At 35.3% G+C, this 17309-nt stretch overlaps 1 protein-coding gene across 3 annotated transcripts; it reads right to left on the reverse strand.

The window, feature by feature from the left end:
• Positions 1-4690: 4690 nt before the first annotated feature.
• On the reverse strand, positions 4691-16119 carry LOC124396787 (cilia- and flagella-associated protein 57-like). Of its 3 annotated transcripts, none has more exons than XM_046866202.1 (23): positions 15519-16119; positions 14304-14487; positions 13690-14000; positions 13366-13601; positions 13088-13247; positions 12753-12896; positions 12519-12658; positions 12020-12185; positions 10909-11019; positions 10300-10506; positions 9847-10020; positions 9448-9609; positions 9097-9252; positions 8596-8689; positions 8331-8488; positions 7809-7982; positions 7429-7596; positions 6903-7094; positions 6192-6299; positions 5956-6084; positions 5708-5848; positions 5069-5165; positions 4691-4906 (listed from the first exon to the last, which is right to left on the reverse strand). In XM_046866202.1, exons 1-23 carry the CDS (start codon positions 15591-15593, stop codon positions 4854-4856), a joined length of 3540 nt encoding a protein of 1179 aa, XP_046722158.1. In that variant the 5' UTR covers positions 15594-16119; the 3' UTR covers positions 4691-4853. The 3 variants fall into 3 exon arrangements, with proteins under 3 accessions (XP_046722158.1, XP_046722081.1, XP_046722234.1); XM_046866125.1 differs by having other exon boundaries at positions 4691-4909; XM_046866278.1 differs by having other exon boundaries at positions 4691-4909; positions 15811-16118.
• Positions 16120-17309: the final 1190 nt, after the last annotated feature.

The following is a 17309-nucleotide window of genomic DNA, read 5'->3' on the forward strand; positions in this document are numbered from 1 at the left end:
CCCCTCACTCGCGCATGCGCATTGCAGCATCAAACCATGCGCCTGTTGATCTGCAGATGGCGGTGGTCACATTTCTAGAGTCCGAAAACTAGTGTTTTGTTTTATGTATTTTTTTCCCTACATTCAATAAGCACAAACCTCTGCAACTAACTTGACTAAATAACATTATTTAAATAAAATAAATCAAATGAGAAAACTACAAAACACGCTCCATTTGTTTCTATTGTCACAATAAATACTGAAACCTACTGTTCTAGACCTTTTAGTGGTGAAGAAAGGAAGGTAGGGTCAAGTCAAGTTTATTTCTATAGCACTTTTCACAACAGACATTGTCTCAAAGCAGCTTTACAGAAATCAACAGTCAAGGTGAACGGTGTGCATTTGTCCCTGATAAGCAGCCGTGGCGACTGTGGCAAGGAAAAACTCCCTTAGATGTTATGAGGAAGAAACCTTGAGAGAAACCAGACTCAAAAGGTGAACCCATCCTCATTTGGGTGACATCAAGAGTTCGATCATAAATCTTACAACAATACAGAACAAGGGAGGTAAGGATGAAAAGAGGAAGAAAGGAAGGATGGGAGAGAGGAAATGGGAAGGAAGGAAGAAAAGAACGTAAGAAACTAGCAGGAAATACATGTTCCTTTTGGCCTAAAGATAAACACATAAAGGCTATTCTTAAAATAAAACATTATTAGGGTAAAATGTTGAATATTTTAATATTTTTAATATTTTAATATGTGTGTGGAGAAGCACATGTGCCATTCATAGCACCTCAGAATTTTGGACTTTTAACTTTCACTTATTACATTTTTATACAAATATCTGTACTTTCTACTTCCTACATTTTCCAATGTGAGGTGAAATGTCAATATTTCTTCTCACTGCGCCGTTTTAAGCCCATCAACCTTTTTTCTGTCATTGCACAGCTTTTTCCCGACTCTCACACCACAGATGTAGGCGAGTTTATAAAGCTCACAATGATCAGGCAGAAGGCAACAAATGTAAATTCATTTTAACGGTACAAATTTTATTAACGCTCGATTAATGCAGCTTGCATTTCTGTTAGGCCATTTTTATTAAAAATATAAATAAGTAAATATAAAAGAGGCAACATCAAAACCTTTAACTCAACACAAGATTATTGACGTCATCCTTTCTTTAGGCAGATATCAAATAAAAATCCACCGAATAAATTTTTTTTAATCAGTAAACATTTGTATTTCCTAATGTGCCAAGACTCAAATCAAGCACCAAAATCCGATATGATGCACACAATGAACCCTCTGCGGGTCAACACATGTGCTGGCACGTTTTGTAGCATTTTTTTTCCTCATAACGCCTCAAAACAAACTTAAATTACTCTTGTAAAGAATCTGCCGTATCTGTCATCTCTCTTCACAGACACATAAATAAAACAACCTGTATCTCAGTGGCTACTTGCCCCAAAGACATAATAATGAAAGCTCAAAATGTCTAAATAAACCACTTCACATAGAAAACAAATATTGTCTGATTATGTAATCCATATAAAAGTTAGAAGATATACAGTTTCTCCGGTATCACCTTTTTAACCATCCGTGTGGAAACATAGCAAAGTTGCCATTTGGTGTCCTGATGATTTACGTAATTTAAAACACCTCAATCCTTTTAAACGTTTACAAGGATATTTTGTCTTCATGCTTTATGTTGAGTATAATTTCACTAATAATAAACATACATTTGCACAAACCATATTTGTCCATGCCAATATTGATCAGTGTATTAAAAACTTGAAACGTGTTAATTTAAGGTACATTTAGAACAGACGTGCAATGTTTACGTGCAAAATTGCGATTAATTGTGAGTTAACTCATGACAATTATGCAATTAATCACAATTAAATATTTTAATCGATTGGTAGCCCTAGTATTACTATTATGTGATGAAGAAATGCATGTCAGAGCCCAAACTTTTTTACTTTATCTTGAGTAAAAAAGTATAGTCAGTACTTCAACTTTTACCAGAGTCTTTTAAAACATGAGTGTCTGTACTTCTACTTAAATAAAAAATGTGTGTAGTTTTGTCACCTCTGGTGTGCAGTCTGTGATATTATATGTATTGCACTGTTATATAAAATTTAAAGTTAAATTTTAAAAACATATTTTATTGTTATAACAGTAATTTGGTGTTTGTGTTGTACAAAATCATGAAGCTTCATGTGTGAGACCCATCATGAGTTTATCATGGATAAATGACCATTAAAGCCATATGTGCATTTCGAACAACTTCCACTATTCTGGAAAGTTCTGGCTCAATATTTTGTAGTGTTTCAGTAGGAATCTTTGACTTTTTACATTGTCTTCCACTTTGTTTTTTCCACAAATGCTTGTCGATGCAGACTGCATTGCTGGGTACTTGAATTAAAACACGTGAAAATATAATTAAAACACTAAAGAGATTAAGATATGTGTCCTAGTACTTTTGTCCATTTAGTGTATCTGGAAATGAATAAAAGGTTATTTTTTATCCTTGAACTTTTCACTGACTGAAAACCTTATGTACAATGTTATTTTTATCAATTTATTGTCTATATGATACTAAGTAATTGAGGTTTGGATTAAACCAATAACTGGACAACCAATTAAAATAGTTCAATGATTTTAAAAACTAAGAATGGCAATAATAAATATAAACGTTGGTTGAGGTAACAAAACAAACAAACAAATAAATAACCCTGCTTATGTTTAATAGACACATGGGGTTCCTCAGACCCCACATTAATAACCAGGAAGAAAATCCACCGACCTTCTATTAATAGGTAATTTATCAAAATTAGTAGGCTGCATTTAGGAAAATTTGGACAATATGTTTGTCTAAAATAACACATTTTCCTAGTTTTAATAAAATTGAAAATCTACTTGATACCTTCATGTGCTTTAGATTAACACCTATTAATTTTAAATTACTAGTTCCGTATATGCAAAGATAATATCAATATAATAACAATAACATTAATAATAGGTAATTGCTATTACATCTTCCCATGACCAATCCCATTTGAAAACAAAAGGTCCAAAGGAGTAATTCTAAGCCATATTATATATATTAGTGGCGAATATAAAATACTATGACCCATGATGAAGTACCTATTTTTGTTTTTATAATATATTGTATATTTGAGTATCATTACTGTTTTTTAATGAGGTATAGATAAGAACGACCACATTTATCTGTGCAACTAAAGAGCATGTCGAATACTGTACAGTGAAACTGTAGTACGCATGCGCTGTCAACCAGGTGTAAACCATACATGTCCAGTAGATGGCAGTGTATTTTTATTAAACATTATTTAAAACCTTTTTTAAAAAAAAATCATAAACAAATTAAAATATTATAAATATCTAACTTCAAATAATTATAAAATGTTAATGACTGAAATTAAATTAAAATAAAAACTAAAATTTATTTAAATGCTAAATTTTTTTTTAATATATATTCGGAAAATATCATCAATACTGATTTTTTATTTTATTTTGGACACCATGTTCTTCAAACTAAAGAGGAGAGAGAGAGAGAGACCATCTGGCATGTAATAAAGGCTCAGTTCAAAAAATCCACATACAATCCACTGATGGTATTGAAGTGCATTAGTGCTTGTGAAATGGACAGTTTGCACACTTGGAAAAACTCCATCAATGCTGAATGGTATAAACAGGTTTTAGAGCAACCAATGCTTCCATCCAGAAAACATCTTTTTCAGGAAAGGCCTTGCATATTTGAGAAAGACAATGTTAACTGTATACTGCATCTATTACAATAGCATGACTTCGTTGTAGAAAATACAACAAAGGATACCAAGAACTGTTAAGCAGCTAAAACATGGAAACAACATTCCTCTCCCAAAACTTTAGCAAATGGTCTCCTCAGTTCCCAGATCTATACAGTGATGCTACAGAGTGGTAAACATGGACATGTCCCAAATTTTTTGAGACCTGTTTCAGCCATCAAATTTAAAATTTGAATATTGAATTTTTTTTTTCTTGAAAATGTTATATATTCTTAGTTTGAACATTTAATATGATTGGTTTTTCTTGTTTTACTGTGAATAGAATATGGATTTATGATATTTGAAAATCATCTCAACCTTTTTTTATAATTGAGGCTGTATATTGTGATTAAATGCTTGTTTTATTTTTGAAGATTTTTTTTAATTATTGAATAAACTGTTATTGTAGTTATAACAGAATGAAAAATATATGTGAACTATCTCACTGTTTTTATGCTCAGATATAAGTGTATTTAGCACTACCATTATAGATAGTTCACAGATTAATAAATTTTTTACTTTACCCATTTCCCTATAAGGATAACTAGCATGTGAGGAAAAAACTGAAATTAGTATATTTATAAGTGTGACTTATAGAGTGTAAGATTTACTTAAAACAATGAATTCCCATATAAACTTTAATTAAAAATTACTAATTAAATACATTAAGAATTGTGTTTAGCCCATATTTTGTATATGAAAATATTTTCCTATCTTCTTTTTAAGTAAACCTTCACACTTTATTTATTTAATTTAATGATACAATAGTTTTAGTTTTAAAACACTGTTTTTCATTTAACACCAAAGCAAAAATAACCTCTTTAAAAAACGAGTTTTAAATGATTTATAACAGACCAGAAGCTGCTTTATAAATCCTTGCAAACATCAGGTTCAACAAGAAAGCATTTATTCTCATTGTTTAGAACATTTAGGCACCATTATAAGGACATGAAGCGATTGTAACATCTTTTTTGCATTAATTTGATCTGGTCTTAGCAGGTGGTAATTTGACAGGGCTTGATGAACTCTGAGGTTATAATGCTTATCTTTAGCTCTTGTCCAGGACATTTTCTTTTAGCTTGTGGTTTGTTGAAATTGCTCCTGCTGAAAGAAAAGAAATTGCATATGCTTTCTGAGTGCTTTAAACCATCTAAAATGCAGCATCTTACTTTAATTTGTTTCAAAACAGACTGTAAAGCACTGTGAAAGTCGCTTTACTAAAATGAAAACTAAACTAAAATATTTCTTTCTTTTGTTACTTACTATTGGCATGATGGGTATCCTTCTTTTTTGAGATGTCGATCAGCCCCTTGTACCTTTGTTTCTGCTCCTTAATGTGAGCATGTAAAGAGCGGCCCTCCTACACACATGCAAAAACATGTCAGAGTGTTTCTATTTCTGTATAGTTGCTACAAACTCTAAACTATTCTATAAAAAAGATATCTGCTAACAACATTACACATTTGAACTTGAAATAAGTATAAATGTTTATTAAAGGTTTAATAATCGAATTCATGGTAATCTTATGACAGGAAAAACTTCACTTGCAAAGATTTAATTATAGATAGTTCACATTTAATTTTAGAGACAAATTATAAAGACAATTATAATTATAAAGTCAATTATTAATTATAAAATTATTAATTATAAAGACAAATTAAAAGACATTTTAACTTGTGTCTTTATGTGAAGTCTAACAGTTAACAAAGTTTGCTGATGAATTAAAGAATACATTTAGTTAATAAAGTTACTGTTGCTTGTATTTACAGTACAAAATAGCAATTTTTCAAAAGCAAACACCCATACACATCTGGATGAACACAGAGGCTAGTGTAATGCATACACCCCCTTAATGGAGAACTCTAGAGAATCTAGTGTTAGTGAATTACTAAGGATTCTTACCATTACATTCTTGGAGTATTGTGTTTTCTCATGCTGGAGCTCCCGAGCATGCCTTGCATTTTCAGAGTCCACGACATTCTGCAAATGTGCCAGGTTTCTATCGTAATCTTGCATGATTTCATCCTCCATCTCGTTTGACACCTAGTGCAGTCATCACACCCAGTCAGTTAAAAGCATACTAGACTGTGTACTCTGTGTGGGTTACTGTATGTGTGTACATGTTGATGTGTGTGTGTGATAATTCTCACTTCTTTATCAATATAGCGTGAGTGGAGATTTATGATGCTTTGCTTCAGCTTGTCTGGCTCCTGGATGAAGCTTGTACAGTTGTGAATGTCAACCCTCATCCTTTGCACCCTAGTATTTAGGTCTTTGACCTGTGGAAACCACAACATAACAAAGATTACATTACAAGCCTGTGGAAAACGTTGATGCTTATTATGGAATAATTGTCATCATAAACAAAGCATATTGTGAAACAAACCCTTTGCTTCTCTGCACTCAATGCTGTGTCCTTTAATTTGATCTTCTCCTTCAGGTCAGCAATGATCTCATTGTTCCTCTTATTGACTTGATCTGCCTCATTACCAAGCTAAAACAAAAACATCCTTTGATCAGCTTGAAGTTAAAAAAATATATAATAAATAAGCTATCGATTACTTTAGTAATTGAGTTTCTACTTATCATTTCATAGATTAATTGAGTAATTGGTTAAGAAATACTTTTTCTTTATTAAAGAGCGATACTGAATATACAAGAAAAAATAAGATGGGTCTCTTAAATAAACAAGTTTCCTTTTTAGAAATATTTACAATCTGTATTGCTAAACGCACTGTACAGTGTTTTCTTTATGTTTGAAATTATCCCAAACTTTGGAATCTTTCTTTGGCCTGAATCTTTTCCTCGTCCCTTGCAGTTTTCTCCCCAATCCTCCTTTTTTTTATTCTGCAGCATTTTCTGTGTTACCAGTCCAGAGCGCTCCAGAGTTTAGCGGGTGGTGTGTCAGTAATAACGGTCCGTGGGGAAACACAGTGCTCCGTGTGTAGTTAAATGGACTAAACAAAGTTTGAGGCAAGTAATTTGGCTCAATGCCTTTTTGTATTCTAATTACTTGAGTTACTCCAGAAATCGTTTCAGCCCTATAATAATCAGAATAACCAAATCTAACACAGTATCAGAGCATTAAACACCTCACCTCGTCATGCTTTTGTTTACATTCCTGTAGTTCTGCCTGAATTTGCTCCAGTTCACTCTTCTCTTTGCTGTTAATCAGTTCTTCTGTTTTCTTTTTGCAGTCCAAGATCATATCGTTTAATTCTTTCTCTTTGTGATTCAAGATCATCTCCAGGTCTTGAAGTGTTGTGTGGAGCTTATTGATGGAGCTTTCCTGAAAGGACAGAGAAGATTACCTTCTTATTTAATTGAATGCTGTATTGAAAGTTTTGTTTATAATAATTTTTTTATAACAATAGATACCATTATAAAATATATATAAGATTATTTTCATATATTCTGTAAAATAAGCTAAAACCTGAGGGGCCTTTACTGTGCCTAAGACCTTGTTTATGGCCACTCTATCCACCACCTGAATCTGTTCTCCATGTTTCAGCTTATAATATGGAGCACTGAAAGTATCTTATTCTAAATGTATACCAAACACAAATTTCTACTATATGCCAACACAAACGAAGCCAGGACTTGTATTGTAAAATGAGCTTTACCTGTTCATTGATAGTATTGCTTTGCTTCTCCATTGTCTGTCTGAGATGCTTGATGTGTTTTTTCTCGTTCTTCAGTTGGTCCACCAGGACCTGCTTCTCTTCCAATGTCGTCGAGATCCTGAAGCTCTTTTCATCTATTATGTCTTTCAGTTTCCAGCGCTCTGATACCTTTAAAACAAAAACACATGCACAAATTTAAATGGTGTAAAATCACATGATTGAGTGCAGTCATTTTGACAAGTATTTTACAATGTATCAGTTGTTTGTACACTGAAAAAATATAGAAAAACAGCACTTTGTAGTTCTGTGCTTTGATAAGTTCCCCATTTAAACCTGGACATAGTAGCTACAATAATTAGAACAAATACTGAAACACTCACATTCTTCTTTGTGCGTCTCAGTTGATGCTCAGTTATCTGCTTGGCCTCCTGCTCCACCTTAAGATCTTGTTCATAGTCTTTGCAGAGTTCTATGATCTCAGATTCAGCTATTTCATTTAACGCATGCTGCCTCTCCTCGGATTTCTTCACTTCTTCTTCCAAACTGGTTTGTAGCTTTAGAATGGTGATAGAAAAGGAGATGCATATTACAATGTGAACTCCAAATCATCCACACATGCAACAATTATCAGTGTCTAATTGTAGGATTTTGTATGTACAATTATGTAACTATTCCCAAAAGATTAATAGCTACTGTTCTGGAGCTAAGTGCAGCTACTCTATATAGTCTACAATGTGTCAAATAGTGCGCTGAACTGTAATATTAAAAAGAAAACAAACAAACCATTGAGAATACGAGGAAAATGAACTTGGAGGACTAGAACAGAGCCAAAGCAAGAACAAACAAGGAAAACAGGAATATCTTTGCTGACAGTGACAAGTTCAGTGACAAGATTTCCTTACCTCCTGAATCTTGTTTTCAAGATCCTGTTTCATTTTCTCCATGGCACAAAGTTGGCTGTCCTTTTCCATCTTGAAATCCTCTTGCATGAGATGCATTTTATGCCCCAACTCAATGTTCTTGTCATATTCCACAAAGACCTTATTATTGTAGTTGTGTCCTGGGAAAAAAATGCCATCCAATTTAAATCATGCACTGTTGTAGTTTAGGGAGATTTAACAAAACTTATGTTTGCAAACAACGTTGATATGTGGTGAGTGTATTTACTTTGTTTCTTCTGCTCTTGCTCAATATTTTTCATCAAATCTTTCAACACCTTCTCGTGAAAGACACTCTGTTCCTTTTTATGATTTTCCAGCACCTACAGTGAGAAGTAAATATATTTATAGACAATTACAGACTCGACAAAATGTTCACCATAAACTACTTGTTACTAATCTGTGAGGTTCCCCTTTATGAACCAAGATCAAGTCATGGTTAGGGGTTGTGTAATTGTGTACTGAATGAATAAACAAAGCAATATGTAGTGGTGTTCGCCACCAGTTAAATAAATTCAGATCATTGTGCCCTCTGATGACTCTATCACAAAGTGTAAAGATACACACTATTCACACAAACATGGTACAGAGTATTGGCTTACCTGAATATTTCCAAATTTGTTGTGATGTGTAATTTGTGAAATCAGCCCAATATCTGATCATTATCTACTTTCCTTTCACTAACGAGGCCCTAAGAATACATTTTCAGCCTGAGCTCATAAGTACAAACCTGGATTGTTGCTGTCAGAGCATCTATTTTCTGCAAGTAATTCTGAGCAATGTTGTTCATCTTGTTACTGCAGTCCATATTCTTCAGATTCAGTCTGTGTTTACTCTTCACTTCCTGCCACCTGACTTTGGACTTGAGCTCATGTATCATCTGATCCTATATGAAGAGATTTAAGAGAAAAATATTATAGGATAAACATAAATGCACATCTTCAGCAAACCAATCAGTGCTCGAATTGGACTTGACTCAATTCGAGCACTGGGGCCAATGTACTATACTGCTCCTATGCAAAATATAGTGTGAGCAAAACATAATTCCCTCAGTTTCAAAGACTATATAGCACATACATACCTTTTCCTCCAGATATTCCTTTGTACAAAGAACTTCTTCAACGTAATCAAGGTCTTTCACCATCTCCAGCTTTCGTCCGCACTGGTCAATGATCGCCCAGATGAGGAGGGAGCCGTCCTGCGAGGCGGTCAACAGAAACTGATCACCGGGTGTGACGGTCATCTGCGCACACGATTAAAGGAGAAATGTTGAAAGTTGAATTGAAGGGAATGGAAATGTTCATAAACATCATTAGCTATAAACTATATATATAAAACACAGCCAAAAAAAAGTCTCATAATGATATTGACACTTTCTTTGGCCATTATTTTCTGATCTGGCATTAACTTAAAGTGCACACACATATCTACAAAACTATTTCTACATTTCATCTGTCCCATAGTAACACAACATACATACTTTTGTGATAGGACCAGAATGGCCCTGATGTTCTTCCCAGGTTTTATCCTTTTCAAATGGATGTTTGATGACTCTGACAGTACCAGTGGCAGTCCCAATGTAGATCGTTTCACCTAAATGAGTCATAGAGATGGCTGTGTAGATCACACCATCTGAGGCCTGTTCATCTATGATCTAGTTATAAACAAAAACATGTACCAATCAAGTTAACCTTAACATTCGGACATATATAAAGGGGAACAAAATATCAAGTTATCTGGATCACAGTGTGAAAACAAAAATAGAGTGCACAATGAAATTGAGATGAGAAAATGTCTATTTTCAAAAGCACTATTTTAAATAAAATATTCTATTGAATTAATCAATTAATATACCCAAACACACTGCTGTGATTGTAACTTTAGCCACTTATCTAACAAAAAAAACATACAGTGTTTGAGTTTTTGGACTTGCCTTTCCATCACAAATCTCCTTAACACTGAACCGGTCTACAACAAAGACGTTCCCCGTGACAGTGGAGAGCGTCATATCTGCAATGATCAAGTTTGTCTCCTTCCTAATCTCGTAGTTGCCAGTCAGGAGGTTCCATAAATATACAACGCCATCCAGCCCACATGACACCAGGTGGCGGTCATCACTGCACCACTTCACTGACTGCACCTGAAGGGTATCCAAGTCATGGATATTTAATAGTGGTCTTACTTATATTTCCAAAATATTTCATTCGAAAAACCTATTTTTGTTTGTATGCATATTTGTGATTATAAATGCAGTAAAAGTGTTCAAAAAAGTTGTATGTGCACAAATTACTTTTTAGAATCAACATTATGACAAAATAAATATACAGAATGATATGGTGAATTAAAAAAAATGTGTTTGGCCTAAATCAAGTTTTAAGCAGTTAGCAAGCATGAAGGTTTATAAATCTGACTGTGAAATCTGTCAGCTGAGGTACATTGTCTGGAACAACAGAATTTAGTGAGACCCCCACATTTCCAAGGACACACCTTCTGCTTCAGATCCTGTGGTAGTAAAATGTTGTAAAACAAAATACATACTGACCTGATTAGTGTGGCCACTCAGGTCCTGTTTCTTACGTGTTCTGATATTGTAGACATGTATCATGTTCTTGCTGATGGCGACGAACATGTTGCCATCGTGATTGAACACACACTGTGAACACACGTGCTTTTATTTTACTTACTTTCCCTATACAGTTTCAACAAACTAATTTCAAACACATAATTTTTTTTCGCTTTATACACATAGTACAGTAAAACCCTATTTTACGAGCAACTAATAGTACGAGCAAACGAAGATACGAGCGACCTTGCTCGCAAAATTTCACCCTATTTTGCAAGCAAATTTCGAAGGCACGAGCAAACCCACGCTGCTGGTTCCCCGCTTTCAGCCGAGGGTAGCATCAGTCGCTTAGTTGATCTCGTTTCGCTCGGCTGCTCTGGTTGTTCCGTGCAGCAAAAACTTAACTTTTTTTAGTGTTATATTTTTGTTTCACTAGAAATCTTAAAAAATGTCTCCCAAGAAAATCAGTGATGGTGCTGTGAAAAGGAAAGTAAATAGAATTACCAGTAAAACCAAGAAGTAAATAGTCGAAAAGTATGAGCGTGTTGTGCGTCTCACACTCGCAATCAACCACTACCACATGGGTAAGTGTTAAATGGTGTTTACCGTACAGTAATTTGCGGTGCATTTGTTTGTTAAAATAGGCCACAAATACTTTTTAATTGCAAAAATAAGCGATCGAATGAGGTGTCGGAAACGGATTAAATCACTTTTACATTAATTCTTATGGGAAAATCAGTTCGAATGTACGAGCAAATAGACACACGAGCAATTTTCACGAACGAATTATGCTCTTCCAATGGGGTTTTACTGTATCATAAAATCTCAATTAATCAATTACAGAACAATATTTGAGCTTAGAGAACAATAACAATCTATATGCTTTTGATCTATATGCCCTTACTTTTAAACAAATGCTATTTCTAAACATCTCAGCAGCACAACAATGCTAAACTGATGTAACCACATAGGGTATGAACTGTTGAGCTGTCAATAGATTATAGAGTTTTGATAGCTGTATACAAATAAAATGAATTGAATTAAATTCAATTGTCAAAACTTCACAACGGTCATGTCAGTGAGGACCCACCTCAGTACAGTTGTACATCTTAAAACTCTGGACAATGCGCATGTTGTCACAAAGCAGGTTCATGAGGCAGATTTCAGTGGAGAAGCCCACCAGGATGGATTGGCCATTTGGGTGAATCGACACACAGAGTGGCTTATCATCAAACTCCTCACGTTGAACCAGAAAGCTGCAGAGAGAAATTTTTTTCCATACATTCAGAAGAATGTCAAAATAAATAAGCACTATGGATATTTTGGTATCTATGTCTGATGAGGATTATGCTAATTAATACCAAGTACTTATTTAAATATTGCTTTTTAATTAGTAGATTGGCTTGACACAAAATGTTTTTTTTTTATATAGTTTTCTCTAGTAGGACCTTTGCATGTATGTATACTTTTAGGAATATTTAATGTCTAGTGAATGAGATTTTCGAGCCAGATAACATACATATTAATTTTCTCTAACAAATAATAGATTTTTGATCTAAAAAGTCCTCTTAATTTTTAACAGCTCCTACCTGGACTTGTAGTTCCAGATGTGTATGGTGCAGTCTGAAGAGCAGGTGGCAATAAGGGGTTTCATCGTGCAGATGGATAGTCCAGTGATGTTGTCAGAATGAAGAGCGTGAAAAAGATATTCAAACTGGGGTTTCGTACTCTAAAAAAAGAAACAGAAATTAGCACATTTCCAATTTTAAACTGGAATTTTCTTCAATAACTGTATAACACCATACTGCTTGTTGATCTGTTACCTCACATATCATGGGCAGGATTTCAATGCTGATATGGAACAGTTGCCCTTGGTCTGTTGTGATGGCCAGCATATCCTCTGCTGGACTAATGCACATTGTGGCAATCTTCTGAAGCGGCTGATAACTATTTGGGTCGACAGAAATCTGCAGAGGAAATCAGAGGAAAACAGTTCTTAGTGCTTTCCAAATTACTAATTGATTTTCAGACTCAGTGTCAGAATATTGATACTTTAGAACTGTGAGCCAAACCCTTAATCATAAACTTGCAGAGTTTCTTCACTGGTAAACTGCCTTGCTTTAAAGTTTCTACCAAATGCTAGATATGAATTACTCACTATTATTTCCACAGTCTTTCTGTAGGTATCGTTCTGGTCAGATTTATTGTAGAGACAAACTAATCCCGGTCCGGCTGAACAGGCAAATCCCTTGGAATACCGTTGGATGGCTGTAACTTCCTCAGTTAAAGATGAAGAAGAGTCGTCTGTCTCCGTTTTTCTGTCAAGGAAGTAAATGTAAAGCTTGATGATTTGGGACAAATTCCCCAAAAATGCACCTTTAGCATGAAACAAACATTAAAAAAATAAACATATCAGAACAAGCAAGATGGTGTTACCTCTCACATGGTCTTTCCAGCCTGTGCGGTTGTTTGGACTTAAACATTAACAGGTTTCCTGCCTCGGTTCCAGCGATGACACAATCCCGGGACATCCATGTGTGGCACAGGGCATCCTCGTTCTCCAATTTAAATGAGTTGGTCATTGTTATGGAGTTGTCCTTGAATTCAAAGAGTTTGAAAGCTTCTGTTCCGGTCACACAGATCTCTCTGTGATCCTGCGGATTAAAGCTGACCTGGGATTGAGAAAAGATAACTCTCAGTAAACACTATAAAACACAGATGTGAAACATCTTCAGTACTACAAAGCCCAAAAAACAATACCTGGCTGATAAGCCCATTCTCCATGGTCTTAATAGAATAGAGGAGCTCCTTTTTGCTCCACTCCCAGCAGAAAAGGGTCCATGTGGGTTCTCCAGCCTGACCCAGGAGGTAATTTGATTTGACGTTAAAAGACATGCAGATGAACTCCTGCACGTCAAAGTCTCTGCCTTCAAGGACCTGTGTCATGGAGCAATTCTTGTCCTTTAAGTCAAAGATGGCGATGGCACCCCATATATCGCTCTCTGACACAGCCAAGTAACGCCGGTTGGGGCTTAAAGCCAGGGCCTGAATGCCTTTCTTTTTCTTTGAAGCTGTGAAGAAACATTTGAGTGGGAAAACATTTAAATATGGAGACTAAATGGGACTAATGAAAAAATCCAAAAGCTATCCAAACATAAAATATAAGGCTGGATGTAGTTATAAATTGAACATATCAATGGAGATTAAAAATAAGATTTTTGAAAAATTATTACAGTCTTAGTATGTTTACAATTTAAAATATATTTACTACTTTTTGTCATGAAAAGAAATATGTACTTTACAGTGTATTTGGTGAACACTTAGGTTGCTTTTTTAAAAGGTACTACAGGAAGTGAAGCGCTCAGCAGGCTTACCGGTGATGAATTCGGTCCATCGCTGATCCATGTGATAACGAATACAATGTTTTCCACTTGGGAAAATCACTGTTCTCTCATCCAGAAAGAACAAGTTGTTCTTTACCTCTTTGCAAATGCCAAAAACATGGCAGGGCTGGATATGTTGCAGAGTTTCATCAACACCATTTGTAGCATTCTCACTCTAAAATAGGACAAAAAAAAAGTAAAAAACATTAATAACACAAATATTCGAGTAAAAACTACTGTACTGGTACCTAGAGATGGGAGGTAATGAAGTCCAAATACTTGGTTACTGTACTTAAGTAGATTTTTCTGGTATCAGTATTTTACTTCAAATTGTATATTTTATGGACAACTTTTTACTTTTACTCATTCAATTTTTTTTCTACAAATATCTGTACTTTCTACTTCTTACATTAACAAACCAGACTCGTTACTTTAGTTTTAAGCTATTTGGTGTCATGGTCAATATTTTTTCTACCACCAGTGTATCATTTCCTGGCTCTCACACATCACAGATGTAGACTAGTTTTCGAAGCTCACAATGAGCAGGCAGAAGACAACAAGAAATATGGGGTTAATATGGATGAGACAGAGGGAGTCAGTGATGCAAACATGACTGAAAACAGACATTCCTGATCACCTGATCATCATCATCATCATCATCATCTTTACTCTGCTTGTGTTTCATATGGTGGATGTTCAGCCTGGATATATTTATTAGGTAACGAAATTTGAAATACTTTTATATTAATATGATGTGAGGTCCAGTTACCAGTCTGACACTAAAACAGGTAGTAGTAATGGCTACTTTTAACTATAGTACATGTCAGAACTCAAACTTTTTTTACTTTAATTTGAGTGAAAAAGTAAAGTCAGGTACCATTTTGACGCACTGGTTCCTCAATCATTAAGAGGAACTCCTTTAAGTTACTACTCCTTGTATAGTAGTAGATAGTAAATCTTTAGGTTTACACCAGGGTTTATTGTTAATAACGCACTCGGTGACTTTTACAAAAAAAAAGAAATTAACAAGCGTACACGAGCACACAAGAAAATACCAAGTAAAAATGACAACAATACAATATTATTAAAATCGAAAAAGCGACATTACTTTTAATTATATTAAATAAAAAAGCACGGTAAATGTCAATTATTATTTAGCGTCGATGGGGAAAAGGTGGAATGGGTTTGAATTCGGGGAAGTCTGACCTTCTGTTCAGAAGAAGCCTCCTCTGAAGTCATTTTTGGATCATCCATTGCTGAACTCATTTCCGAATTAATCATGTTTACAACCTCGAGTTCAGTAAACAATACCGAGCACCTTTTCCGAATACACGAGAATAAATAAGGACGCTACATCACCGAGTCATGAACGCTCTCTGACGCGTGAAAGTCTATGACGTCACCAGTTTCAGCGTATGCAATGTACAGATTTTTTTTGAAAAATAAAAAAGGATTATTATTTTTTTTATTTACTTCTAATACTACAGAACAGACTCACAGAGGAACAGGGCAGTCTCCAGTTTCTTCGTGGCTGCACGGAAAATAAAATATGGGGGAAACTAAAACAGGAAAAAAATACTTTTTTTTTAGGTCTAATTGCAGATGTGCAGAAGCGATACGTTACAGCTGCGGCAGATCAGAAGTGGGCGGGGCTTATACAGTCTATAAAGGTAGGTGCGCTCTTCAATACGCGGAATTTACTTTTATTAGGTTATGGGCCTAGGTTATTAGACCATGATCTCCTCCTAGATCGCTTACAAAATTACATCGGCATTCAGGGACAGGCATTAAGCTGGTTTAAATCCTACCTGTCCGATCGTTACCATTTCGTAGATTTGAATGGAGAGCTATCCAGGCTAATGCAAGTAAATTATGGCGTGCCGCAAGGTTCAGTTCTAGGACCCCTGCTCTTCACAATATACATGCTTCCGTTAGGAAATATTATTAGAAGGCATGGAATTAGCTTACATTGTTATGCTGATGATACTCAGCTATATATTTCATCTAAACCAGGCGATACAGCTCAATTAACCCGGATGACTGAGTGTGTTAAGGAACTAAGAGATTGGATGACCCATAACTTTCTACTTTTAAATTCTGATAAGACTGAGATTTTGCTCATCGCCCAAAACTGGTATACAGACGCCCAGCATCTCAACCTGCATTTAGACGGATGTTCTGTAACCACTAGTTCAACGGTAAAAGACCTGGGTGTTATTTTAGACAGCGACTTGTCTTTCAAAAATCACATCAATCAGGTTACAAAACAGCCTTCTTTCACCTTAGAAATATTTCTAAGCTAAGAAATATGTTGTCTATATCCGATGCAGAGAAGCTCGTCCATGCGTTTATGACCTCCAGAATAGACTACTGTAATGCGTTACTAGGTGGATGTCCTGCTTCATTAATAAACAAGCTTCAGTTAGTCCAGAATGCAGCAGCCAGAGTTCTTACAAGGTCAAAAAAATATGATCACATAACCCCGATCTTATCGTCCCTACATTGGCTTCCTGTTAAGTTTCGAATAGACTACAAACTATTACTTCTCACTTATAAAGCACTAAATGGTTTGGCTCCGTGTATCTATCCAGTCTTTTAACACGCTACAACCCGCCACGCTCCTGAGATCTCAAAACTCTGGGCTTCTAGTAGTTCCTAGAATAGCAAAGTCCACTAAAGGTGGTAGAGCATTTTCACATTTAGCTCCTAAACTCTGGAATAGTCTTCCTGACGGTGTTCGGGGCTCAGACACACTCACCCAATTTAAGTGTAGATTAAAACGTATCTTTTAGCAAAGCCTACACATAACACACATCACATCATAACCTTGTGCTCCAGAACATCTGATCACATGCACATTATCAACTTGTGCTGTTAATATCATGAACAGCAGCTACGCTAATTCCTCTCCACTGCTTCTCTTTCTCTCCCCATCCCGAGGCATCCTGAGGTTGCTCCAGCTCCAGTCACCTCCCACCTCGTGATGATTACGGACCT

Source organism: Silurus meridionalis, chromosome 1, assembly GCF_014805685.1.
Source record: "Silurus meridionalis isolate SWU-2019-XX chromosome 1, ASM1480568v1, whole genome shotgun sequence".
In the NCBI taxonomy this organism is placed as follows: domain Eukaryota; kingdom Metazoa; phylum Chordata; class Actinopteri; order Siluriformes; family Siluridae; genus Silurus; species Silurus meridionalis.

Excerpts from the sequence above, each read along its gene's own strand:
- LOC124396787 (XM_046866125.1), bottom strand. The coding sequence starts at position 15,593 with ATGATTAATTCGGAAATGAGTTCAGCAATGGATGATCCAAAAATGACT. Across the intron at positions 13,248-13,365 it reads CTGGAAAGACCATGTGAGAG|AAAAACGGAGACAGACGACT; the intron begins GTAACACCATCT and ends CTTCCTTGACAG. Across the intron at positions 4,910-5,068 it reads GGATACCCATCATGCCAATA|CAGGAGCAATTTCAACAAAC; the intron begins GTAAGTAACAAA and ends CTTTTCTTTCAG.